Source organism: Tasmannia lanceolata, unplaced genomic scaffold, assembly GCF_043159265.1.
Source record: "Tasmannia lanceolata isolate RefF3 unplaced genomic scaffold, GAP_Taslan_0.1 ptg000020l, whole genome shotgun sequence".
Lineage (NCBI taxonomy): Eukaryota > Viridiplantae > Streptophyta > Magnoliopsida > Canellales > Winteraceae > Tasmannia > Tasmannia lanceolata.
The window spans coordinates 16,283,043-16,311,009 of record NW_027518697.1 but is presented as its reverse complement, the minus strand read 5'-3'; the positions used below and the strand labels follow the sequence as shown (position 1 = coordinate 16,311,009).

The following is a 27,967-nucleotide window of genomic DNA, read 5'->3' as shown; positions in this document are numbered from 1 at the left end:
TATTCTAACTAAATACTATCCCTCCATCAAACAAGCCCATATTGAACAATCTATCATGAAATGCAAAGCAGCTCAGTAGCATGGTTTGAAATTTCGACCGGAATCCGAAATTTCGAGTTTCGGTCGAGTCCAAAACCGAAATCGGTAATACACGAAATGCTAGTTTATCTTGATTTTTGATAACTATTTAATATTATCCTGAAATTTTGGCCGAAATTACCGACGGTCGAAATTCTCTACAAGATTTTTGAAATTTCAGTTTCGGTGAGGACCCAGACGAATTCCGAAACTGAAATTTGAAACCATGCTCAGTAAAAAGTCTTATCCCTAAAAATCTGTCCTAGGGTCATTTCTTGAATTCCCTCTATCCACTGTTTGCCGTGCGATCCCCCCTCCCCCATAACGTTATTCATTAAGTTTTAAAGGCAATGGAAAACGTTAAAGGGGGTGAATTCATCCTCAAGCAGTGAACCATTCTCACAGAAACCGTTAAGAGGGGAGGGGTATCATTTCCCTTGCCGTGTTCTCTATTCCAGTGTCCGCAAACCAAACATTTGTCGAATAGATGTGGAACGAGAGTTATCCCAAAGCAAGTCTTTAGTCTTAAACCTAGAAAAATACATATAATAAAAATAGAGTAAGTTGAAGAGGTATAAGTAAAAAGTTGAAGGGTATTTCGGCCATTTAGCCAAAACATCTAGGGGTGACGACATCATCGCCCTCAAACATAGAGGGGGTGTATCTACCGAAACCAGAAGCGTGTAAATATCAATTCCAAACCCTGCTTTCCCAAACCTCTTCCGATCTCAAACCCTAGTTGACACAGAGAGCTCGCTCAACAGCTAGGGTTTACTCAATTCACATCAAAACACAGAAAAAGATGGAGGTTGAAGACGATGAAGATCATTACACTCTCCTCGGATTACCTACAGGCGAAGAAGGAACAAAGCTAAACATCAAAGAAATCGAAAAAGCCTACAGATCTAAAGCCCGATCTTGCCATCCAGACAAAAACCCTAACGATCCTCTTGCAAAATCAACCTTTCAAAAGCTCCAATACTCTTATGAAATCCTGAGAAATGATACTACACGAAAGGCTTTTGATGATCTGATCCGCGCAAAAGTCGATCGGCGCCGTAGAGAGAGTCTCTTTGATACTAAGCGGCGTAAAATGATGTCTGATCTTGAAAGGAGAGAACGCGCGGCTGATAAAGCGAGAGAAGAGGAGGAGATTGCTGCTAAGAAGTTTAGAGAAGAGGTTGAGAGAATTCGAGCAATGTGCGCGAAGAAAATGGAGGAGATGGGGAGTGGTGTTAGTGATTTTGTTAGTGTTGGTGCTGCTACGGGTGCGAGTGTTGGGGAGAGTGTGAGGAATGTTGGTAATTTGGATAAGGAGAGAATGTTGAAGGTTTCTTGGGAGAAGGATGGGGAGGATTATAGTTTAGAGAGGTTGAAAGAGTTGTTTATGAGATTTGGAGAAGTTGAGGATGTTGTGATGAGGAGAAGATCTAAGAATCGGAAGAATGCGCTTCTTGTAATGGCGTCCAAGGAGGCTGCAGCGGCTGCGGTAAGTTGTTTCGTTTGTTAGGATTGGGTTTTGGATTATGATGGTGGTGATTGTAGGGTTAGGGTTTGTAGAAGATCTTATGGTTTTACTCTTTTTTTATAGTTCTGTATAATTTTGTCAACAATATTGGCAAACTTATTTGAAAAAAAAAAAAAACACCTCGTTTTTTTTATAAATATGCTGAATAGTTGAATGTTATAATGCATTGAAAGCATTTTGTCCTTTCATTCCTTGTTTTTTTTTTTCAAATGATGAAAGATCTTATTAAAAAGAGGGGAGGATCCTCAAGACCAAGATGGTCAATACAAGAAAAGAAAAAGAAAAAAGGAGAGGCCCAAAACACTTACGCCCTCAAAGAAGAACGAAAAAGATCTCCAATCTCTCTACCAACACCTATTTGGGGTAACATATTAGCATCACTATTAGCTCTTCTGACGTGCTTGAATGAGGTAGAAAAACTAGCTAATCGGACGTGTATCTCATCGAGCAAGTGATCAAATCTCCAAGGTTGAGGAATTCCATCCAGCCATCTAATGACAGTGAGGGAGTTTCCCTCAGCGGTCAATGGATCCAAATTGCCTTTCGATGTAATCTTGATTCCCTGAAGAATCACCCTCACTTCTGCTTCATTAGAGTTAGTGATCCCTATTGGACTCGAGAAGGCCCATCTAGTCAAGTCGTGCTTGTCTTTGACAAAGCCCCCTACTCCTGCTGGAACTAGGTTGTCCATGCTGGATCCATCGAACTTGAGCTTCAATACTCCAGGACCAAGAGGAACCCACTCAGGCGAAGGCGTGTCAACTGCTTAGAACTAGAACATATCTCTTTCCATCTACGCCATAGGTCATAGGCTGAAATGAACATGAAACTATAAAGGATCTTCACCCAGGAGATTTTTAAAGCAATCACCTTTGTAAAGATGAATTACAAGCTCTTAACCAAACCATTGAAGACATATTCATCTCCTTACATAGAAATCAAATAATGGCTAACAGGATCACATTCCACAGTGTTCCATTTCTTTTTCCAAGGGACAAAGAATAAGCACTCCAAGAGATCAGCAATCCAGGGGGAAAATCTAAGCTAACCCAAATCTCCTGAGAATTCGGCTCTACAGCTCTACACTTCTCTGGCCAATATGCAATGGAGTAACGTATGATCCAATGACTCCCCTGACTCCACGCATAGAACATAATTGTCGATGATAAGCATGTGACAGGTACACAGGTAATCCACCGTGAGGATTTTGTCAAGAAATGCAGTCCAGTTGAATGCGCAAACCCTTGGAGGAGTAGTAATGCTCCACATTCTTTCTAAATGCGAATTCATTGAGCTAGGCACAATTTGATGATAGAATCACTTGACGGTAAAAATCTCGGAGGACCTCCATATCCAAACCCTTTTTGTTATTGCCAGTCTTTTTGATGTAGCAGGTCTCCAAGATCTCCAATAGCCGTGCCCAATGTTTAAAAACTTGTTGACTCGACTTGGAACTCACCCGAGCCGACTCCCTCTTACCTTGGCCGTGTTCCGTGTTGCACCGCATCCACATCCCGCGTTTTGCCCGACATAGTCAATAAAAACTCCTTTGACTCTCCTGAGTTATGACCACGTCAACCGCGTCCGCGCCGAGTCGACAAGGATTTTTCTTGGCCGTGTCCCGCGTCACATCCGCGTTTTTTAACACTATCCATGCCACTCGATTCAAGTCTCTATCAAAAAATTGCGTCTGAAATTTATCTTTCATGAGATCCTCTCCTCACCCAATTCAAAAAAGTGTAACAAAAACTTTCTTATCCAAAGTCACCCCAAACAGGTCAGGAAATACCTCCATTAGCGGAGCTTATTCGCACCACTTGTCCTGCTAAACTTGATCTTGTTGCCCGAATAGAATCTGAATCGAATCCATTCATTAAACTTTTGCTTTTGTCTCATGATGTCTCTTCACATTGTCAATTCACTGAATTTGTACCCATTGTCAGATATCCATTGGCCAGAGGAATACCCATATTTATTTTTTGATGATTCTAGCCCATAGTCTGTGTCTCTCCAATCCAAATCTCCATAACCACTTCCCTAAAATAACCTTGTTAACTCCTTTCAATCTTCTGATGCGTAGGCCACCTGCTTTAATGCATTTATTTATACACCTCCTTCTAACTGACAAGATGAATCCTCTTTTCGTCGGACCCACCCAAAAAAAAACCTCCTCTAAATCTTCTCCATGCGATTGATCACGCTTATGAGACATTTGAACGCAGATATGTGGTAAATCAAGACGTTGGCTAGTACTACTGCCTTGATTAGAGTGATTCTGCTCCCCAGTGAAACAAGGTTGCGCTTCCAAGAGTCTAGTCTTCTCTCTGCCCTCTCTACTATCTGTTCTGACAACCTCTTCTTAGGTCTACCCACATACAGTGGTAGACCAGGATCTGTCATCGGAAAATGATCCACTGTGCACCCAAGTAGCTCGACTAGTCCTGCAATCTCTTCATCAATGACATGGATACCAAGAAGTATAGACTTAACGAAAGTTAGATCTATGACCCGTCACCACTTCGTAGCTCTGGAGAATAGCCTTAAGTTTCAACACCTTATCTACATCGGGAACACTGAAACCAAAGTTGCAAAATAAAGATGGGAAACCTCCAACTCCTAATGGCCATTTTGAAGCCTTTAATCAAGCCATAGACGTGCCCTTGTCAATCATTGTGCTAAGAGTCTCTGTGACGATCGGGAATAAGAAAGGGTAGATGGGTGTCTCCCTGTTTCAAGCCTTTGGATGATTTAAAAATAAAAATAAAAAAGAACTTTCGGTGCCTCATTAACCAGGACAGAGAACCAAGCCAAGGATGCACCTCCTAATCCATACTCGCCATCTGTCCTCAAAGCCCATTCTCCCCATGCGATAATCCAAGCACTCTCATTCCACACTGTCATAAGCCTTTTCTATGTCTAATCTGCAAACGATTCCTCTGGCCCTGTGTTTCTGGTAGTAATCCACCGCCTTGTTGGCTATCAACACACTATGTAAGATTTGTCTATCCTCGACGAAAGCCGACTAGTTGCTTGAAATGATCATTGGTAACACCTTCAAAATCTATGTTGTATCAGTATGAGTACGAGTGTTGGAATCCAACACAAGTATCAGGTGTTGGATTCGGCAAACCTCAAAAAGAAGGATTCGTGGATTCGTCAAAATATTTTAATTAATTATGACATTTTAATTATAATCAATAATATAATAAAATTTGTAGTAGTTTAAGTAAATGGAATGTTTAATTTCATATAAAAAATATAAGAAACATATTATTAGGATGGATCAAAATCAAAACATGGAGTAATTGTAAACTTGTGGTACAATTTTAAAAAAAACAAATAAAAGAGATCTAGAACTGTCTCCAGGAATTCTAAAGTATTGGAATCCGAGACGTGTCCGACATGGATTCTTCACCCATTTAGAAGAATCCATGTAACATAGCTTCAAATGCTCTGCCAGAACTTTAACCAACACTTTATATAAGCAGCGAATCAAGCTAATAGGATGGAAATCTACAATATTTATTGCCCCTTTCACTTTAGGAATAAGAGCAATGAAAGTGGCCCCATGCCTTATCTAGCTCTATCATGTTATGGAGCGCCCTGGAGAACTTAGAGATATTATCTTTCAGTCTCAACAACTTTGGAAAAATGCTAGGCAAAAGCCATGTAAACCCGGGTCTTGGTCTCTACTCGAAGCGAAAGGCCGATCCTTAGCTCCTCTTCATCTAAGGGTTTCTCTAAGAAAGCTCGATCGGTAGCCTCCAACGTAATGAATACCAAACCATCATGTCTTAGGCGATTCACTCCCTCAGTCGTGTATAGGGGCTTATAGGACTTCACTATCTCCTTCTCTATTATGTCCACCCGGATCTTACTATCAACCTGCAATGCACTAGTATGGTTTCCTCTCCTTCTGGCACTCCTTCTGGGCTTCTGGCACTGGCTATCCCATGGAAATACGATGTATTTTTACCCCCCTTCTTAAGCCATCGAGCTATGAAGGCCCACAAAATATCTTTTTCTGCAGCACAAAATGGTTATACTCCTCTTTCAAGGTTCTCATCTCCTCAATTTCCTCCGAGTTGGCAATACTTCCCTCTTCTGCCCTTTTTTATCTCCTGGATACAGGAACTCAACCATGCATTTCGTTCCTGCCAGAATCTCTGGTTTGCTTGATTCCACTCCTTCAAAGTTTTCTCTTAAAATAACAAAGTTTCTTACGAATCACCACGTTAGCTGGTCCCATAGCTGATACTTCACTCCACTAGCCACCCTACCCAATCTCTCCTCCATCTTTGGGGCCTCAAGCCAAGGGGCCTCAAGCCAAGCTAACTCATATCGGAAAGGAATGTTTAGGGTCTAGGAGAAGGGCAGTGGTTTAATATGGTCATAGGAAGGGTGAGCTGACCAACGCCAGGGAGGAGGGAGAACCACTCAAGGTATATGAGATATCTGTCACTTCTACTCTTACTGTAGTTTCTCGACCATGTGAACTGGGCCCCATCAATCAATCCCATAGTTTTAAAACTCCACCACATCATCGTGGACTCCCCCGAGTCGACTCCCTTTTCCCTTCGCCACGTCCTGCGTTTTGCCCAACAGAGTCAATAAAAACTCCTTTGACTCTCCGAGTTATGACCACATCAACCGAGTACTCAGCCGCGTCAACCTTGTTCTTGGCCGCGTCCGCGCGGAATCGACAAGGATTCTTCTTAGCAGCATTTTGACCCACATCCGCTTTTTTAAACACTGATCAATCCTGCTCTTACTGGAGTGTCTCGACCACATGAACTGGACCCCACTCAACGGAAGGTCAATGAGTTCATGTCTACTAATAAACTCTGAGAATACCAACATACACTGACTAGTTCTTCTACATCCCGCCCTTTCCTCGATCGATCTAATCACGTTGAAATCTTCCCAATGTATCACAGTTCTTCCCATAGCAGCTTGCGATCAACCACCCGAATTGGCTCATAGATGCCCGTGAAAGTCCATCGGGTATTGTCAGCTATCTTCTTAACCGCCATCGACACAAAGAACCTCCCAATAAAGTCTTCCAATAACTCGAATACTATATTGTCCCAAGGGACAAGTTTCCCTCTTGCAGAACCCACCATGTCAATAGTAGCAAAGTCCCAGCTAGAGTGTTCGGCAAGCTCTTTAATCTCCACTCAGTTCATGCTATCCATTTTAGTTTATTGGATGCACAGGATATTTGGTTTGTTCTATCTACTTGATTCATGCTATCCATTTGTAGTTAAGTAATGACTTAGTTGCAGGAATCTTCTAGTCAAGATGTTCCTATTTCGGATTCTTGTCCTTGCTCTTGCGCCCAATTTCAACCATCGCTAGATCTTAATTTTTATTTCTCGCCAAATATACGTATTCTAAATTATTTAGTATTATATTTATGCAGTCACCCCCTAAGTCCTAAATATCTCCTGACTTCTTTGAGTCACCCTCTTCTCTGCTCCGATACTTGAATTTGTTCCAGCTCCAATTTACACATCATGCATCTAAGGTTAACAACAATGCTTTACCTTCTCAAGCCAATTGGTGTGTGAATTTTGCAAGGAATTGATCTTGTTCCTGTTTCCGTTTCTTGGAAGAGGAACCTTGGTTTTCACAGAAGATTTACTCTGATTGGAACTTTATGTTTTCTAACTTGTCCTTTCAAATCCTCATCACTTTCAATAGAGTTTGGTTACATTGTTTGTAATTCTGCTTGTTTTCCTTTTATTGATTCTATGATTATATCCATTCATGTATTCAATTTAGAATGAGATTTAAATACAGATATGATTTCCAGTGGAACTGTCATACATGCAGCATCCTTTAGAATCTTACATGGTGTCATGTCCTCACAATTATATTGTTTAAAATTCTTTATTATAATAGTACTCGGAGGAAAAGGGAGATGGTGGGTGGGGTGGGGAAGAAGAAGGCTGCCTTAAAGAGGTTCCCCCCATCGGCAGGAAGGTGGCCTGGGGCCTGGACTTGCCCATCCTGCCGTTATCATAATTTCAAATGGCGAGCTCGATGTCGTTGGTGTTACCAGGAAAGAAAGAGAAAATATGTTCCTCTCAATCTTGAGCCGAATCTTGTTGCCCAACAGCCCTCGGCCTGTGATGGCGGTGAGGACGGGTCGTGGCCGGATTCTGGAGATATATCAACATCTTTTGAGAAAGGGATCCCTTCATTTTTTGTATCTGGAAAGGAAGTGGGAGCTCGGAGCATGCATGGTCGGAAACAAGAAGGATATAAATGGGACCCTAGATGATCTCTGGACCTGGGCCAAACGACTTTGGAACTTACCTTCCCTCACATGTCCCTATATCCTAGTGAGGGATGAAGTTCTTTTTATCTTTGAATCAGCAGACAAGGCTTCATCGATTCTGGCCAAGGGGGTGGAAGCGTGTGGGAACCAATTGCTATCTCTTTCAGCTTGGAGTAGAGGTTTTCTCCAGGGAGCGGAAGAAATCTAAGTAAACTTTTATGGGATTCCGTTACATCCATGGGCAACTTTAACAGTGGAATCCTTGGGAAGTATTTTTGGCCCGGTCTTGGAAGTGAGGATGGAAGGTAGACATAGGCAGTGTATGAGTTTTGTTTCGGCTAGAATTCTCGCTCCTAGATGGAAGTTTTCATGTTATTTTGCTCTCCTCTGGATACTGGGTGACTACTTTACTATAGGAATTGAAATCCCCCCTCCTCCTGAAAGCAATGGACTGAACTTGGATCTGCTGAGCAGCCCCCACCCCCCATAGGGTACCAAGCTCAAATGCGCTAGATTCATCGTGCCCGTTGACCTTGGGTCGATCGACAGTCTGGGGCTTTCCGGCGGGGATTTTAACTGAAGCGACCCCCCCCCCCCCCCCCCCCCCGTTGGGTGGCTGGGGGTCTTGAACCTCTGGGTCCCACATCTTCGAATTCAAAATTCAAATCTCACCAATCAAAGAAAGGGAAAGGAAAATTCGAAGAGACTTCTCCCAATATTCCTTTGGTCCCACTTCCCTTAGAATCAGATGGACTCACATTGGATCCTATGTCTTATTGTCTACGTCAAACTGGTCCTTTTTCTGATCCTAATAGGATTGAGCAGACATCAGCTCTTGGGAGGGCGAACTCTCCTCAAACACAGTGCTTCAAGAGCATTAGATCAAGTAAAAGTAGGGCTAACCACCCTATTGGAGTGCGCTTGGCTTGGAATAAATCCTTGGGTGTCCTAAAATCAAGGAAAGCGAATTTCCGCTTGGGTGGCTCAAACCTCAGGTATCAGTGGAAGCGAAGAAATGGTTTAGAACTCTCAAAGGCCCAGATTGGGCTGGATTCTTCCAAAAAAATGTCCTCAGCAGAATTCATTTTGAAACTACAGTCCGTCAATGCCCAGAGACATAAAATGGTCGAATGGGGTTCAAAAACTGACTTTCTACATCTCCCTTGGGCATGTGCGGCCCTTGGGTGATCGGGTAAAGGTCATTGGGGTTTTGTTCCTCTAGTTTCAACCATATGGAAGCTAGATGGATTATAGGTTTTTTTGGTACAATAGAAGGTAGGGAGTAAAAAGAGAAGCAAAAAATGGATTTCCAAGGGTGCTGCCCAGGTGGGTGAGTTGGTTTTTTGAAACAAGCAAAAGATTACCGCTTACGCTATTGAAATGAAAAATTATATCAAGGCAGCTGAATCATCGGAAAGGACAAGAGGGAGTCGGCGATTTCCCTTAAGACAGATATATTCATCATCAGGAATAGTATAGCATTTAAGGCGCTCGTGGAATTCAAAGGGAATGATTAGAATCCTGTCAGAAACCAATCTAGGGCCCTATTGTTTGATTACTTTGTTTAGGAATTTTTGTGATATTATATTTGGAAGCTGAAGAGGCAATAAGGCTTTGTCAGGAGAGTGCTTGGCTCCATAAATGCTTTCACATTAAAGCCTCGGAAAACTATCCTATTTAGCTGTCGTGGGTGGTGTAGGGGCTGTTGTTGGTAATTGTAGGCGGTTACCCCTATAATAAAATGAGGGGACCTCTGGAAGTAAATAGCAAAATCGAAAACTAAGTCCTCTCATTGCCCTTCTCAGGAACATGAAACAGCAGGATCAGAGCCTCCCTCCACCTTCTTCTTCAGTTGTTCCGGCAATAAGTAGGAAACAAAAGCGGGAAATGGACTTTATGGATTTAGAGGAGGTTTTGCTCAGGATTAGGGGCATGGAGTATAATGAAGAAAAGGCCTCTAAGTCTTTGCGAACCCTAAGGGAAATCATTAGGGATTTCATCAAAAGGCAATGGTCGCTCTTCAAAGACGACGCTAATAGGAGAAGGTAGGCCTTCTTTAGCTAGACAGTGACTTTCAATGTTAAGAAGACCCACAAACCAATGCACAAGCATCCTTTCTTCATCAAATCTTTGATGGAAGAGAGAAGCTTAAGACGACAGGAGTGGGAGGCGAAGAAAGCAGTGGGGATACGGAAACTTGAAGAGAAGATAGTGGCCGGAAAGCGCCAGACGACAGGAATCTACGAGAGGACTATCTGGGCATAGTGGCGAGCGAAAAGGCTTTTTGTTACGAAATCGAGTTTTTGTTAAAGGAACTGGGCAAGTGTACAGTTGAGAGGGGGGCCATTTTTAGGATAGGTGAAGAAGAAGTTCCTTTAAAGGAATAGTGGTTTCAATGGTTATCAAGATCTTCAGTGGAAGATCGCAATGGATTTAGCAAAAAATTTTGGAATTTTTCAGGGGTGGTTAGAACTCCCATAAGTGGAGAAGGAAAGATTATTTTGGAAGGTGGTTGGGTTTGGATGGCTTTCAGAGCTGTTTTTGGTGGACTTTGAAGATGGTTGGGAGGGCCAATCATTGGTTTTATAGCTGTCCTTTTTTGTTTTCTTTGATCTGGATTGATCCAGGTCTTCATACATTGTAATACTTGGGGGACTACTAGTCCCCCCATGCATGTATCCTTCGTATGATACTAATATATCCCTGTCATCTTTCAAAAAAATAATAGTCCTCTTAATGCATGTGTAAATTTCTAAAGAACACACCCACACAATTATTCTGTTTAAAATCAAATTTTGTAGAAAAATTGGGTTTTCGTGTATAAACATATAAAGTACACATGTAAATTGGAAAGAATGTTTTACCAATGTATGAAAACTTTATAAATAGTCCCAGAAGGTAAGGAAAAGGAGATTTTGGTAATTGGCATTTGCGCATATTGGTGATTAGAAGTTCTTAAAAATGGAGTGTCCTTGTTATGCCATAGTCCAGAGCAATATATAATTATTCCACCATTTTTGTCATCAAATCTTGTATCCAGTGTTTAGTACTGTTCGTAAACATTTAATTGGACACTCTCTTTTTTTATTATTTCTTTAACAGGTTGCTGCTACACAAATTTTGTGCGGGGATCTAGCAAACCCTCTTCTTGTTGTTCCTTTTCATTCCACTGCGACTGATTCATCGGCTGCCTCTGTTGGGAAACATGTGGAACCCGATCCTTCAAATCTAAGCAATCTTGTTGGTGCCAGCTATCAGGCTTATGAAGACTCCGTTTTAAAGAAGCTTCAAAAGGTTTGAGCTTTATTTTTTACTATGATTGATCTTTTTCATCAGTTTAGTGCTGTCATCCAACATCCTTTTTACCATATCTTGTATTATTATTTGGATTTCATTGTTATACATCACACTAAGAAAACAGACTACTTTTTTCCATCTGTGCACTTGCTGGTTGTTACAGTTGTCATCTTTCCTGCAGCCTGACTTATAAATATTGAATTTCTTTGTTTTTGTATGTGCAATTTCTTTTACTGGACTGTGAAATATAATTGGTGAGCTTCATATTTTAAGCACATAATTGTTAGTGACAAAAACCAAAATACTATATTGGATGACATTTTTTACAAGTTGCAACCCCCAACTTCTGATAGCCACACTTTGCTCTGGTAGCCATCTAATAGCCATTACTTATTAGGGAAGTAGTGGTTGCCACAGCCATTACCCACTTCTATAAAGAGGAAGAAATTTTTGCAATGAATTAAATGGAGTGTGTGTGTCTGTCTGTCTGTCTGATATATATATATATATATATATATATATATATATATATATATATAAGGAGAAGAAGATGGAGGAGGGGTAAATCTCTCTCTCTCTCTCTCTCTCTCTCTCTCTCTCTCTCAGATGGCTATTCTTCCTTTTTTTCAGGTAAACATTGTCTTTCTACAAGAAACATGGCCAAGTCCTGGCTTTTATTTGGCTGCTTATTTTCTCAAAAAAATGCTCCACAAGTTTTTCTTTGTTTTCATCAACAAGCTCACGTGTGTAGAAATCAGCGTAATAAGCGGAGGCATCATCCAACGTTATTATGGAATAATGGGTTATGGAAATTCAGTTCCATCTGAAGAATATTGATGCTAATTTCAATAAAAATTCATTTAGAACAATAAATAAGCTTTGGAGTTTTGCCTGCAGAAACATAAATGGGAAAAGTGGCAGGTGGCCCGAGAATGTCCACAAATAATGGCTTATCCTGATCTCCATTATAAACCGTGCAGAGTGTTCGAAATTGCTCAAGATGAATAATGGGTTATGGAAATTTAGTTATTCTATTTGAAGAACATTGATGCTAATTTCATTAAAAATTCCTTTAAAAAATAAAGATTTGGAGTTTTTCCCGCGAAAGCATAAATGGGAAAAGGGGCAGGTGGCTCCCAGAATGTCCACAAATAATGGCTTATCCTGATCTTCATTATTATAAAATGTCCTGTTCTTTTATTTGCATAGAATATGTTGCTTGATTCAATACAATTACATATCAAATATTGGAGTGTACTACACATACCATACTTGATACTTTTAACCCATGCTTCTTGTTGTTCATTTAGATGGTATTGGAACCATAAGACAAAAACAAAAAAATAGGAAAAGTGATCCTTGTTCCTTTTATTTTGAAGATTTTTTATTTCCTCATTTTATTCCAAGCAAAGCTCCAACCCAAAGGGGAAAATACATTTTTTTATATCTACATGAAGACTACAAGGAAATATGAAAACATTTAACGACTATTTCTGATTTTATTCAATTTTCTTTTGGTTGGACTTATGTTTAAGTTCATGATTAATGTCATATCTAGATTTGGAAGAGAAATTGATTTTTGGATATTTAATATACGAATTTATTGATGAAGTGATCTACCATAGGATTGATGGTCATTTGAGTGTGGAAATTTCAATTCTTGGATTTTTGTACTTTATTCTGCAAGATCCATCGCATTCTGACCCTTTATTATTTTTGGGCAGTTATATGTTCCACCACATACAATGGCCCCTCAAAGTCAAGAAGGTTTTGAGCAGAACAACATGCTTCCATCCCCAATCCACTTTCAAACTAGAGAAGAGCTTCTCGAGCATGCCCGCAATTTTGGAAAGGACCAGGGATATATGATAACTATTAAGAGGTCACAAAAGGACAAGAGAGTCACCCTTGGTTGTGATAGAGGCGGTGTTCGCCGAAGCCGTAAGAGCTCCTCTGCTAATCATCGTCAAAGGAAAATAGGCTCTCGCCTTATAAATTGCCCCTTTAAAATGGAGGGTAGAAAGAAGACTGATGGTTCATGGGTGCTAAAGATAAAAAATGGGGAGCACAATCATGAAGCTTTAGAAGACATGTCTTGCCATCCCTTTAATCGTCGCTTTTCAGAGGAAGAGGTCTTGCACATTAAAGAAATGATTGCTGCTGGTGTGCAACCACGTGAAATGCTTACTACCCTTAAGCAAAACAATCCAAATTTGTTAGCAATGTCAAGAGATGTTTATAACATAAAAAAAAAGATTCGTCAAGAGAACCTATCTGGTCGTTCTACAATCCAAGCTTTATTAGATGAACTTGCTCGTGGTGGTTTCCAGTACAATCTCAAGTATGATGGGGAAGGCCATTTGACACATCTCTTCTTTGCTCACCCTAATTCGATAGCAATGAGCAAGAGCTACTCGAATGTCTTTATAATGGATTGCACTTGTAAGACCAATAAGTACAAGATGACATTGCTCGATGTTGTTGGGGTGACAAGTTTTAACACTTCTTTCATTTCATGCTTTGCTTTTCTAGGAAAGGAGGAAGAAGAAGATTATGTATGGGCTTTAAAAATGTTTGATACAATATTAGGTATCAATTCTCGACCTACGGTAATTTTATCTGATGGAGAGTTGTCCTTACGGAGGGCCATACATGTAGTCTTTCCGGGAGTTGTCAATCTTTTGTGCATATGGCATGTTGAGAAAAGTATTTGGTCAAACTGTAGACCTCACTTTAAAGTTGGAGAAAATTGGGATGGATTCTTATCTTCTTGGAATAAATTGATAAACTCTCCCACCGAAATAGCATATTATGAAGCCTGGCAAGCATTCCAAGTCGCGTTTCAAGAGAAGTTGATTGTCCTCAATTACATTGCTAATTCTTGGCTTCCGTTGAAAGAACACTTTGTAAAGGCATGGACAGAGAGGCATTTTCACTTTGGGCATCGTGTTACTTCAAGCGCACAAGGTGTACATGCGAAGCTTAAGAAATATGTGCGACTTTCAACTAGCGACCTCAATTTGGTTAAGACCAAAATATGCCTTGCTATTGACAACCAGCTCCAAAAGTTCCATACGCAACTTTCGACGGACAAGATTCAAGTTCCTCAAAAGCTTTGTATCCCTTTCTTTGATGAACTTGTTAGTCACATATCGGTTTTTGCTTTAAGAGAGCTTTTCAAGCAATATAGATTGGCGACATGCAATCCGACTTTGTCTGTATGCACGAACCAGTTTACAGCAACCATGGGTCTTCCTTGTGCACATAAGATGAGATTTCGAATATATGAAAGTGAGGTGTTGCATCTAGGTGATATCCACCCGCAATGGCAAATAGATTATCGAGCATTAAGTAATATTGATGTTGAGATAAATAGTTTAGAAGATCGAATGACGGAGATGCCTATGCTTCATAATAAGCCTGATGTTCAAGACCCTGAGGAATCTCCGCTAAGATCAAAGACAAGCACCACAATTCGAGAAGCTTCGACATTTGAGATCATGGAAAAGGCAAGAAAGTGTAGTTTATGCAAAGGCATTGGTCATAATAGTCGAACATGTCAGCGAAAAGGTGTGGCTACCATGCCAGGGTCTCATTTTCCTTTGCCCATCTCCAATGGTAGTGGAAGTGCAGTTGCCATGCAAAACTTGAACATGCTCTCTGATGGAAACATCTTTATGTGTGATTAGCGAAGGATTAACTGCTCATACTTCTTGCACAGTCATACTTTCAAAATCTGGTATTGCTCATTTTCCTCCCTTTGGAATGTCGTACATATCGTATCCCCCCTTAGGCCATATTTGGATTGCAAAAAAAAAACATTTCTTGCGGAAAATTTTTCGTAGGATTTTTTTGTTTCCACGAATTAGAGGGAAATGATATGATTATAGGTTATTTAGAAAGATATCAGAATAAATTGAATGTGACTCTAAATAAAACTTGAAATGCGGTGGTTCAAGTTACTTTTTTCTGTGTAACCAACAATTGGAAAAGTTTTTCTTTCCGAACTTTTCCAAAAAAAAACTGCAAATCCAAACAGGGCCTTAGTTTCTTTTACCATTCTTTATTTTCAAACCAAACATATCTTTGTATTGAGCATTCCAATCTAGATGGACTAGTATATGTAAGGATTTACCTATAAAAAAAATATATGTAAGGATTCATTTACATGTAGAACATTTTGTTAAATGGAGGAAAATGGGAGCCTTTTATGTAATCCCAACATTTGTTGCAATGATTTTTTGGATTGTAACTTGGAAAAGGAAATGTAGAATTATTTTTGTAGGAGTCCTCACCAGCATGTGGCGCTATTAGTCTTTAAATTTAGAATCTAAATATAGTTTTTGATCAACACTGAGTCACAATTTTCTATGTATACAAATAGTGGTCAAATGGGCTTATTGCCAAGCACCTTTGGATCAGATAAATGATTTACTTGTTGACATGGAACATTTAAAATGATAAATTTTCTTGTAACCCTTAAAGTTTGATGTACCCCGGTAGTGTACTCGTGTACTTGAACACCACATAGTCTTATCTTTTTTCCTTAAATTTATATTTTTATATATTTTATTTTTGTTGTTTTTCCCCATATAAACCCTAAAGTAACAAAAAAAAAAAAAATTATCCTGAGATACACCCTTCTCGAGAAAAATATTTATGATTTATGATGGGGATAAAGTGAAACTTCACTTAGTCTAGTTAGTGGGAAGATATCTGCGGAAAAAAAAAATGTGTTCAGTTTCGGTATTCGTAATGAGAGGTGAACAGAGCACTGTTGGGAAAATGGCTATGGTGGGTAAAAGGATGTTGTTGGGAAGAAGTATGGGTTTAGTTGATGGGTCGGAGGGTAGGTTTCTTTCTAGGTTGGTGTGTTCTCCAGTGTGGAAGTTCTACATGATGGAGTAGAGTTTGGAGAATAATGCGAGGGTTTGTGGCTGGTATTGGCAATACTATTAGCAGTTGGGAGGACTAGTTGTTTGTGGACTTCCCTTTTTGTGAGGAGTCCAACTTTTGTTGACTATAGTTTTGGTTTGGCATGTCAAAGTGATTGTTTTGTTATATAAGGTAGGAAGGAGCAGGAGCTCCAGTGTTGGAGGAGTATGAAGAATGAGGAGATCATGTTGAAGTTGGAGGTCATTAGGTGTATTTCTTATCAACTGTTTGCATGGGTACTTGGTTCAAAGTAGTGAATGTTTGCTCCAAGAGTCAGTTATGGTCCATCACAAGTCCTGCCATGGTGCTTTCCTTTGTCAATCTAGGTTTAAATGGGATATTGATGATACATCTCCATAATAGAGGATTGCACCATATCATGTGCTTGGGCTTTGCATAATCTGTGGATCTCTTTCTCATGTTTTTTGTGTCTTTAATTTGGAACACCGAACACTTTGTTTTGCCTCTTTGGTGTGGTATGGGTGATTCATGTATCAATTGAGGTGCTTCTTGAAAGTTTGTTCCCGAGGTTCATTGTTAGCTAGAGGGTCACATCAGGTGGCATGTGTTTGGCAGCTATGCTTTGGTTAATTTGGAAGGAACGGAATAACAAGATTTATGAACAAATAACAAAGTTTTGTAAGGTTGAAGACAAGATAAAGAATCAAATCATTTGGTTGGCTATTGCTTGGGTTAAGAGGAGAAGATTACGCCAATGTTAGATTGAGGTAGCTAGAAGCAAGGAAGGGGCAAAGGAAGTGAGTGACAGTTGGAAGTGTGCCCAAAGCAGGGTATTTATGCTTATCATGCTGTCTTAGACATCTAAGAACAACATGTTTAGGGGTCTAGTTACTGAGACTGTTGGGGAGTTAGGTTTGGTTATTCCTATGTCACAAATATCTCCACGTTTTCAAAATATCGTGATTTTATCGTGACATTTTGATAAAATGATGGAGCCCTGAAATAATCACGATATTTAAGAAAATGTTGCGATATTTTATTTTTATCATTTACCGAAAATATTGTGATAATATCGCGATATTTTTACGCTATCTTTTATTTCATATTTTTCGTTAAATTATATGTTTTTAAATAATTTTATTTTATTGTTTTTCCCGATTTTAATCCCAAAAAAAAATAATATATCCCGAGATTTTTCCTTGTCGAGAAATTCCCGGGAATGATATTTGTGAGGCAAAAGCTCCTCCTTGAGGATGTTATGTTAGGGCTTTCTCTTCCCGTTTGTACTCATGCTGTCTTGGACATATAAGAGCAACATGGTGAGGTTAGGGGTCTAGTTCGTAAGAGTGTGAGCGGTGTAAGGTTAGCTTATCCAAGTTTATGTAAAGGATTAGCAAGGCAATTGCTCTATCCCTTCTTGAGGATGTTAAGGCTTTCTCCTCCCATTTTGGGACAAATAGAGATTAAGGGTAAAGGCTAAGGTTTAGGAGTATGGCAACGGGTATGGGATCAAGGAATATGGTACTGGTTTCTTGAGGATTAGGGAATGGATGAGATGGATTGTTTGGATGAATAAAGGGACTGTTTTTTTAGGTGAAATTTTATTAATGAAAGGGGCAAAGCCCAGTGACCAAGATGGTCAAGTAAAAAACAGCTACATTAAAAAAGAAGAAGAAGAAATAAACAATGGATATAACAGATAATCAAACATATCAAGCAAAGAAAATTGATAAAAATCATCTGCTGGATAAGCGCCATCTCAAATGGTCCGGTCAAGTTGAAGGATTGCCTCCCTGGACACTCCAGGACATGCTAGAGAAATGGATGATTGCTAAACATGGATGAACTCTGTATTGTGACCCTCCAGAATGTCTTGGATCTCCTAAAAAGCGTTCACAAATTTCCATGGGTGTTTGACATCCTGTCAACCATCTGACCACATTTGAGAGAATCACCCTCTATTATAATATGATCTATCTGTGTTTGATCCAGCAGCCTAATACCGTAAAGAACCGCCCCTAATACCATAAAGAACTGCCTGAACCTTTGCCTCATTAGAGTCTTTTCACCACTCCTTGTTCTTACTCCTCTGCAGTGACCACCAAACCAGTGTTTTTCATCTTTGAATATTCCTTCCTTTTAATCCTTCCAGTAACTCCCGTTGGAACGATGTATGGAAGGACTTTTCCACAATATGCTTTCTCTAACACCAAAGGCTCACTCTACGTCCTAGTCCTTTTGGAACGGTGTAGTTTATCGTGAAAAGAGATGAATCATGATCTCGCATAATGGTTCTTTACCGCATTACTGTTATTTTTTGGGTGATGATAAATTCGCACCTCCTGTAGGATAATTCGCACCCCTTTAAAGTGAACTGATGTGGCAGACTTTAGCGCTTTTTGACGCCAATTCACGTTAAAGAGGTGTGGATTATCCTACATGGGGTGTGAATTTATCATCACCCTATTTTTTTTAGTGGCAGCATATTATTGATCAAATCAAAAGCAGTTACAAATTACACGGTCATAGATTACCAATTACGAATAACTCATTTATATACCAATCTAAGTTGAAACTTTGCTACCTTGCCAACTTCCAACAATTACCACTGAGTCCACTCTATCATCTATGACTATTACACATGCTAACTTCTTCCAAATATCGGGGAGGGAGATCATGTTGAGGTGCACAACCCTGACAGGAGTCGTAACCCTTATGATGGGGTTACTCCTGTCGCAGAGCATAGCCCTGATAATGGGGATCCTCATATTTTGTTGAAAAACCCAAATGCTGGGGATACTCAATCGTGGAGCATAAACCGGGTGTGAGTGCCTAAAAGGTGGATGATCCCACAACCTAGGTGGGTGCGGTTGGATGTGGAGAGGTGTTGGGACATGTGTAGGTGCAAATTCAGTTGCGGCTACCTCCTGATACTATACAACTGTGGAGTCTCTATGGTTAGAAGACATGCATGAAAATCTTGGGTTTTGTGATTCAAGTGCAATTGCAACTCTTTGAATTTAGTGTTTAAGCTTTCCAACAACTCAACTATTCAATCAGGCTCCATCAGACTCAAGTGGTAATCAATACCACTATGTGTGGGCATATAGGAAAACCGACAATAGACAGTACAATCTCTAGATAAAAAAAATGAATGGATATTAGATCATGAACATTAGGCTCGTATGCCAAATCTGATGTAGGACATATCACACTCGTATGGGGTTATCCAGAAACTGGAACGAGAGTGTTACAACAACTCAACTATTCAATCGGGTCCCATCGGACTCAAATGGTAATCATGACCACTATGTGTGGGCATATAGGAAAACCGACAATAGAAAGAACAATCTCTAGATTAAAAAGATGAATGGATATGAGATCATGAACATTAGGCTCGTATGCCAAATCTGATGTAGGACATATCACACTTGTATGGGGTTATCCAGAAACTGGAACTTGAGTGTTCCAACAACTCAACTATTCAATCGGGTCCCATCGGACTCAAGTGGTAATCAAGACCACTATGTGTGGGCATAGAATAGGGATACCGACAATAGAAAGAGGACCAATCTACAGATAAAAGAATAAATGGATATGAGATCTTTAACCTTAGGCTCTGATACCAAATCTAGTGTAGGACATATCACACTTGCATGGGGGTTATCTAGAAAATGGAACCAGAGTGACAAACTATCAAGTTTTGGTCATCCGGGAATATGAAAGGAGTAATAACAGAAGTGCTGTAAATCTCGGCAGTACGCCAACTCATATGATTTGACCATGAAAATATGGTTAAGCAAAGTTTTTTAGAGTCTCTATAAGTAAATTTAATTATATAATCAATGTATACATGGCAAGAATATCAAGAAGTCACAATTCTCACAATTAGGAAATTTCATCAACCCCACAAAGAATGTGTTCCAATCCCACATACAAAATCTCTCAAGTTCTCAAAACAATAGTAATATGCCTATCAGGAAGATTCTAGATCTCAAAGAGGGTTTTTGGGTGGGTTTAGAGGTGTACAGACACAAGCCAAGAAGTTTTAGGCATATGCCGGGAAGGTGTAGACTGTTAGAGTAGGGAATTGGAGTGAAAATTAGGGGTCTGGATCCTAAACTATGTGATTCGATTGAAAAAAATATTTCTACTAGATTTAGGGTATTGGAAGGGTGCATGCACAAGACGGGAAGTTGGAGATGTATGCCAGGAATGTGTAAAAGTAGGGTGTAGATGGATTTGAATGATGTTTCCAAGGTAGGAAAATCTTTATAATGGGTGGTTTGAGGGTTTCAGGTAGAAGATAGATGGTTTATGGGGAAAATCCGAGGAAAAAAAGGAGAGAAAATTGGTAGAAACAATATATGACAAATAATAAGAAGTGATCTACTTATTTCAAGGTTTTACACCATGAGTTTCTTTGGCATCTCATCAAAGAAGAAGAAGAAAAAGAACAAGATGTCTTTTCTCCAAGAAGCTCACAATATCAATGCCAAAGTGTGTGTGATGTCTTCCAAACCCAACATAAACCCAACATATAGTATTTATATCAAACAAATAAAATCCTAATAGAACCAAGTCTTCTATTTAGCACTATCTTGAAATTTGTGGGCAGATATGAGAAGGCTCTAGATCAAAAAGTAAGGCCAAAAGTTGTTTCATATGCTCTCTCAAGAGTCAAGACTAGATTATTGCCAATTCCACAGGTTTTTTCCCACAAGGACAGCCCCATCTAGTACCCTGGAGCTCCCATTTTCAAAGGAAGCATGGAGATATTTTGATAAGTTGTTTGGGAAAGTTTGGAAGAGGTAGAGTTGTGGAAACCCAAACTTCTATCCAATGGAGGAAAGCTCTCTCTTATCAACCATGTTCCGTCTAGTATGTCCATGTACTTGCTGGTAGCATTAAGCCCACCTAAAACTGTCATGGAGAGAATAAATAGTATCATGGCCAATTTTTCGTGGGGGGCCATTCAGAATTTAGAAAAAAGCTTCATTGGGAATCTTGGACTGACATATGCAAACCCAAGAAGGAAGGAGGCCTAGGAACAAAATTCTGTATGGCTATTGCACTGCTCACTTCATGAACTCCATGAGAACACTACCCTTTGGAGCAAATTCATGAACTCTATCTACACCAAAGATAGTCATCTAAATGTTGTGCCCATTAGAAAGACAACTTCTAGACAATAGAGAGACGTATCATGTTAGAGAATAATGGCTATAAAACAGTAGATGGCTGATTGGGCGTGGAGAAATTTTCTTTTGGATTAATAAATGGATAGGACATCGGCCCCTCATTGTGTGTATATTGACAACAGGGCTGAAATCAATATTAACACCCCAATTTTCTAACTCCTCGATAGTCAAAGAAACTGGAATTTGGGCCGAGTAAGGATCCGTTTTACTCCCAGGTATGCCTCAGCACTCACATTCCTTTAAATGGTAGAAAAGATACATTTCTTGAATGTTGTTGGGTGAGATTGTATATTATGCTGTATATAATTAAGGTATGTTTCTTAATTCAATAAAGCTGGTTATTGACCAAATGGAAAACAGTACCATATATTTCCTGGAAAAGATGGTGTCTTTTCTCTAATGAAGGCCATACATATAAAGATCTCATTAATGGGTATGAAAAATTCTTTGAGCTTAATATCCATGATCGTTAGATCCATTCATTGTTTTTACTTTTAGGTCATGTTGCTTTATAAATGTCATGCTGTTTTTGGACATTGGAACTAACGATAAAATCATCAAATTGTTCAACAGGCTGCAGAAAAGCAGAAATAGCATTCGAAAGTGTCGAGGAAGGTTGTTATTTAACGGTGTACATGGTTTTGGTGGTGGCTCTGGAATGCTGGACATTGTTCGTGGCGTTTGTATCCTAGTTTGTATGTAAAGGTAGGTAGAATACCGGCATTCATCGTCTGTTTCGGATTGTCCCTCGTGTCATAATTATACCAGAGCTTATAAATAGCTTTTATTTTCTTCTCTTTGCTGCTGTGAGCTAAGGTTTGTGGAATATCGGGAGAATTCGGGGCTTTTTCGCAGAAGAAATCAGCCCCAAGAACTTTGAATAGAGGGGAACAAGGCAGCCTGAACACAGATTTCATAGATAGTGATGGTTGAAAGGTAGACTCTTTGTTGGTCGTGAGTTTTAGCATATCACTTAATTATACTCATTGTGAACAAAGTTCTTTGCAATGAAAGTGTTTGAAAACTTACAGATGGGACTTATAACCCATCACTATCTTGATGTGTTATCTGTGTAGCTATGTCGAAAGAGGAATGATCCAGTGAGAAGCATTCACATTGTATTACGATGTGGCGGGTATGCGTATTTCATGGTGAGCCCTCCTTCGATTAATCCGGACCATCCAATCTTTGATCTCTAATAACTCGAAAATCATGCCAATCTGATGAAACTGTATTTTATACTGTTGAATGTGGACTCGTTTCGTCTGTTTTTTGGGCAGTAGATCGGAGTTGGCCCCACTTGGTGGATGATCTAGATGATCGAAAGACGGGGCCACCTATGAAATCCGCCCGCCCGCCCGCCCACTTCTCCGGTCATGCTCATGTTGAAAATAGATAGTAATCACACCCTTTGGACAATCTCAAGTGTCCACTTAATCAATCAGGTTTTGTGCATTTTTGGCCATTTATCGGACACCGATAATCATCCAACGGTCATTGTGATCCGTTAATGTTATCAACTGCCTTGGTCATTTGAGCATCACCAGTTTGACAGAGTATTGCCATATACTATGTTATAATGCCAAAAAATTATAATGTAAATATTCTATACATGGCGAAAATTCTTAGAAAAAAAGAGAGAGAAGAATTAGCTATATGAAAAAGAAAAATGAAAACCTATTTTCCCTTGAGATTTTGTGAGATTTTATATCATAAGTGGGCAAGTATTTCTTGTGAAATACATGCGCAGTGGAACCCATCTAGTTGGATGATCTTAAATTATTCATTTGTAGGTCCTTGCCGTAGTCCGTAGATAAGCCATGCCTAAAAAATTTTCTCAATAGGATGAACCTAACCCTTCTATAAGTTTGTTGTAACAAAGGATGGCTTGGAAGTTTTTTTTTTTAAAAAGAAAGCTAGAAACCTCTACAAATCGAAGGGTTTGGTTCATAAAAATGAATGGTTTTAGAGCATTCAAATACGTGAGCCCTGTACTTTTTCTGATACAAAATCTCTGATCCCACTGTCAAAATCGGAGGATTTTTTTGTCACAAGAAACAATGGAAAATGGGAAAGATCACTCCAGGCCCAAGCTCAATGCCACAACTGGGTGCTAGGACTGAGTTCATGAACAAGCTGAATTATAGCCAAGTGACCACTGACCACATGGAGGTCTCCTAAAACTAACAAGTGGGGCCTCTATGCTATGTGGGACCTAAGGTTCATCATTCAGATCATACGGTAACAACTCAAGATGACTCCTGTTTTCTTTTTCAAAAATAGATTTCAGTAAGTAGTGCCACCTAGAAAACAGAAGAGCCCTGGCCCTTTGGGTTAGCCTCTTTATCTTTGGGTTAGTCTGCTCATAAGCTCTTAATTCTGATCGTCTCTATGTGGCTTTTTTTCTTTTTTTTTTAAATTGACATTTTATTGAATAGTGGCTGGGACAAGTTGTCCCCTCCATATTACAAAAGTGGATCCAAGTCCAAATACAATCCTCGAAAGGGTTACAAAGATGTAAGAATTATAGTTTCCTCCCTTAAGACTCTATGTTTATCTCATAAAACTTATAGAAGTTTTGCATGGTGGGCCAATGCACCCTTCACACACAAAACTCATGCTGTTTCTTACAAGTAAATGTGAGATTAATGAATTAGTAACTGCATCCAATTTCTGAAAATGTCCCAATTTGAAGTAAAAAAATTCAAGGTTGTTGGATGCAGAATCAGTAGGATATACCTAACTGTTAAATGTATAGATTACTGTAATTCTAATCAAATACCCTTATAACAAGTTACTATATCTACCAGAGCTAACAGAGGAGGGTATCTCAAGGCATTTATATATGAGAAATCTATTATGTTCAGCTTCATTTCTTTAATTTTCTTGCTGAATATCATAAAAACTCATGCTCTTGCAGTAGTATAACTCATCAAGCCACACCAAATGCATTTAAATCTTGTTTATTAATGGGATATGGATATACAATTTTGTTGTTGCAGAAATTGATTGTTGGATGCAGCCATTTCCAATCTCTCCCACTTCTCCTTCCTCTTCATCTCCTCTTGATCAGCCATGGATTCGCGGAGATTGAGCTCTGTGGCGCACTTCGAATAGAGGCTGGGCTCCAGGTCCTCTAACATCTTCTTCACCTTCACTGTCTGTTGGCGAACAGTCTTGTTCCAATGCCATTTTATGTTCTTCTCAATGGCTTCCACCACTGCTGGAAGAGCCTCTTCCATGGCTTCTGATACTATTTTCACAAACTGTTCGTTGTTCCATAGGTAGAGCGCTCTCTCGGCAACCTGGATTGAGCCAGCATGGAGATCATGAAAAGTCGGATTACTCAGAAGATAAAAGCATAAAAGAGAGGAGTTTCATCTGTGAATTCTAACAAGTAAATCATCAAAGGCAGTCTAACGTGGGTTTCATCTCTGAATTTCTACCTTTCATGCACTAAAACCATCTAAAACTTAATACCAAAGAACATTTTAAAAAAAAATTCTTTTACTCCTCTCCGAGATGAAAGAATCTACTTTCATGCATGAGAAAGATGATAAGTAAAGACTAAGACCTCTCTTTATTGCTTGTAATATGCAAAAAATGGCTCCTGATGAGTCATGGTACCTTGATTGTGGTAATCACGTGACCAACACCAAAGGCGTGTTCATAAACTTAAATGAATCTCTCCAAAGTGAAGTTCTAACAGGTGGTACCAAGGGGATTTCCTTAAGGTAGGTGGTAATATTCTCATCCAAACAAAGAAAGGCGTCAAGCGCATCTCCAATGTATTAAGTGTTTCAATGGTAGTGTGGCAAGCTCCATGCATACATGTAGTAAGTTCCAGGACAATCGGTGGTCAAATGGTCAAGTGGTCAAGCATAGATTTCCAACAAATAAATAAAAGAATCTGGATTATTTCTAAAAGTACTAACAATTCAAGCAGAGAGGATCATCGAAGGACCAAATCAAAAGCAGTTGAAACACAAATTGATTAGCTAATTCTAACAGTCCAAGCCCCAAAATCATAAAAAACACATTAGGTGAGTTGATTCTTTTGAAGAAAGGGATGGGTGTTTTCATGTCGTCTTCCATCTCCAAAATGTTCAAGCAAGACATGAGAAGATGACCCAAAAACCCAAAAAAAATCAAACCCAAAAATTAAAGATACAAAACAAAGAATAATCACCTGTGAATTCCAACTGTTCAAGCATCTTGCCATCTGAGAACAAATAGGAACAGCCAACTTCGGAAACTGCCCAGGGTCAGTATACTCTACCAACTCCTCCACTTCCCCAAGAAGCAAGACCTCCTTCTGACAATTAGTGAGAGGCCAATACCTTAAAATCCCCCTAACAACAATCCCACCAAGCATAGGCTCTTTCTGCACAAATTGAGAAACACAATAAGCTAGCTGCCTGTGGTAAGCCTGAATCCCTTTTGGTTTGTGAAGAGGAAGCAACACTCTCATCAAGAACAACTTGTGTTCTTCCTTGAGAGGAACAGTAAAACCATTGATGATACTTCCCCATATCTCAAGCAATTCCCCAATCCCGCAATGTCGTTCGCTCTCAAAAACAAAGTGCAAAAATATATCGTTCGTAGACTTCCTCATGAACTTTCGGTAGAAGGTGAATTTTGAGTAAATTCTGTGGTAGATATTCTTCAAGCTGTCCCTCTCTCGCCGGTCCTCGGTTCGAAAGAGGGAGAGGAGATTGCGAAGGAAGGATTGACCGATATATTCACGAAGAGACTTGGGATCAGAGGTGAGAATTAGTTTTAAAAGGATGTCATAAATGACATGGAGGTGAGGCCATGATGGTGTAGGAGTTGAAGAATATTCTTCATCTTCGGTGGAGTCTGAGGAAATAGAGGAATTTTGAGGTGGGGGGAGGGGGCGAAAGAGATTGACGGCGAACATGGCGAAGAGAGGCGATAAGACGCGATTGTCGAACGGCTTTTTATTGGATTTGATTATGGTGAGGAGTTGGAGTAGCTTGTGTCTTTTGAGTTCTTGTTTGGATGGTGATTCTGATGGATCAGTGAAGGTGAAAACAAAGGTGCAATAGGAAATTATAGAGAGAAGTTCATCTGTTTCTGGATCAAAAGATGGGTTACTGATTTCATAGTTGGTACTTTTGGAATCTATGTCGAAGAGATACTTAAGAGTGATGGATTTCTTCATGGGAGAGGCTATGGGAGCATTCTTTTGAGCACCCATTTGTTCTTTCCTTCTCTTTTTCTCTCTTCTTCTTTTGTTGAGATGTTTTTTGGTTTTGTGCATGAGAGAGAGGGGGCTTTGTTGTTATAATTTTCTAATGGGTTTGAAGAAGAATCCAAAAGAGATCGATGTTTTCGTGGGAAGTTGTGTTGTTAATGCCGACCAAGAGAGGAGAGGGGGATTGGAGGGCTGAGACAGGTAGGATTTTTGAAAGAGTTTGTGTTCAAAGGGGTCTTTTTCCTTCTTGACTTTTTCTTTTCCTCTCCATTTGGGTCAGTTTCATGTGGACTTTCTTTTGATTCTTCTAACTTATTGTAGGCATCAAGGGATAGAGTAAAAAAGCCGGCGTACCATGCAAAATAATAATAATAATAAATAAAAGTAAAAAAATAAAATAAAAATTGGTGTGCGAATCCCATAACAAAAGGTTAATATGGGTGAATCTTATTTTGTGGCCTTCAAGAGAGGACGGTTAAGAGAAATGGATTCCACTTGCCTTGACATTTAGATGGTAGGACCAAGGTTTTAAATTTCAGTTTCAGGCGAAATTTCAGCCGAAATTTGGTAAAAGCTCTCGAAATGTCGTTTTTTTAAGCCGAAGTTTCGGCCCAAATTTCAGTTGAAATTTGGTAAAGGATTAAAATAATCTTATTTTATCAATTATTTCACTGAAATTTCCCAAATTGGTACATTTTGGAAATTTCGGTTTCAGTGCAATTTTGTTTTGGTCCCGACCGAAATCTGAAATTTCGGAGTAGGACTAGGGGTTTCAATGGGCACAGACCGAACGATGAATCCAAAGGATCCGACCATTAATGGACAGTATTTGTGCTCGACATATGGATTCGAACCGTGTCTATTGGATTCATATCCTAAGGTCCAAATTTATTTCGAATTGTGACCCAGGCATAGCCACTAAATCTGATGGAACGTCCTAGATCCGAATTGAGGGGCAATGTATTAAAAATATTCTTCGTATTTAGTTCATTTATGTCTATTCATCAGGGCCATTTTGTAACATTCAAAATCCTACAAGAAACAATATTTTATTATTTCGCTTTCATTTTGATGGGGATCATCCTCTCTTGAATTTCTTCCCTCTTTACACACCTAAGCCTAATCACTATGTATGATGAAGTAGGTCCTAGGACAATCCGATGGACACCCGATTCGAAAGGCAATCCAAGTCCGGCCAGCCAAGTGGCATTGAAAATGCCTAGATCAGAAGATTGTAAGCCCTTGATCCACATGCTTCATTAGGGTTTCACCAGTAAACCATTGATTTTTGTAGTCCTTTATTTCAAACTTGGGATGCCCACTCGAGGTGGGACGAAAACCATTGGGGTGGCCTCTTGATGTTCTATAAGACCAATGGTCTTGATTTCACATAAATGTCCCTCCTGTGAGACCCAATAATAGTCTTTTATCATTGATCTTGAAAATCATTTTCTCCTTGTATTGAC

The 27,967-nt window shown here is 39.5% G+C and overlaps 2 protein-coding genes across 3 annotated transcripts; one reads left to right on the top strand and one right to left on the bottom strand.

The window, feature by feature from the left end:
* The first annotated feature begins 708 nt into the window (after window positions 1–708).
* Window positions 709–22,337, top strand: LOC143854100 (PKS-NRPS hybrid synthetase cheA-like). Of its 2 annotated transcripts, XM_077363857.1 has the most exons (5): window positions 709–1,567; window positions 10,992–11,183; window positions 12,911–14,925; window positions 21,857–21,988; window positions 22,100–22,337. In XM_077363857.1, exons 1-3 carry the CDS (start codon window positions 881–883, stop codon window positions 14,873–14,875), a joined length of 2,844 nt encoding a protein of 947 aa, XP_077219972.1. In that variant the 5' UTR covers window positions 709–880; the 3' UTR covers window positions 14,876–14,925; window positions 21,857–21,988; window positions 22,100–22,337. The 2 variants fall into 2 exon arrangements, with proteins under 2 accessions (XP_077219972.1, XP_077219971.1); XM_077363856.1 differs by having other exon boundaries at window positions 21,857–22,337.
* Window positions 22,338–24,093: 1,756 nt separating this feature from the next.
* On the bottom strand, window positions 24,094–26,635 carry LOC143854977 (serine/threonine protein phosphatase 2A 57 kDa regulatory subunit B' beta isoform-like). Its single transcript, XM_077365130.1, has 2 exons — window positions 25,473–26,635; window positions 24,094–24,588 (listed from the first exon to the last, which is right to left on the bottom strand). Exons 1-2 carry the CDS (start codon window positions 26,565–26,567, stop codon window positions 24,250–24,252), a joined length of 1,434 nt encoding a protein of 477 aa, XP_077221245.1. The 5' UTR covers window positions 26,568–26,635; the 3' UTR covers window positions 24,094–24,249.
* Window positions 26,636–27,967: the final 1,332 nt, after the last annotated feature.

Excerpts from the sequence above, each read along its gene's own strand:
- LOC143854100 (XM_077363857.1), top strand. The coding sequence starts at position 881 with ATGGAGGTTGAAGACGATGAAGATCATTACACTCTCCTCGGATTACCT. Across the intron at positions 1,568-10,991 it reads AGGAGGCTGCAGCGGCTGCG|GTTGCTGCTACACAAATTTT; the intron begins GTAAGTTGTTTC and ends TTTCTTTAACAG. Across the intron at positions 11,184-12,910 it reads TTTTAAAGAAGCTTCAAAAG|TTATATGTTCCACCACATAC; the intron begins GTTTGAGCTTTA and ends ATTTTTGGGCAG.
- LOC143854977 (XM_077365130.1), bottom strand. The coding sequence starts at position 26,567 with ATGCACAAAACCAAAAAACATCTCAACAAAAGAAGAAGAGAGAAAAAG. Across the intron at positions 24,589-25,472 it reads TGAACAGTTGGAATTCACAG|GTTGCCGAGAGAGCGCTCTA; the intron begins GTGATTATTCTT and ends GGCTCAATCCAG.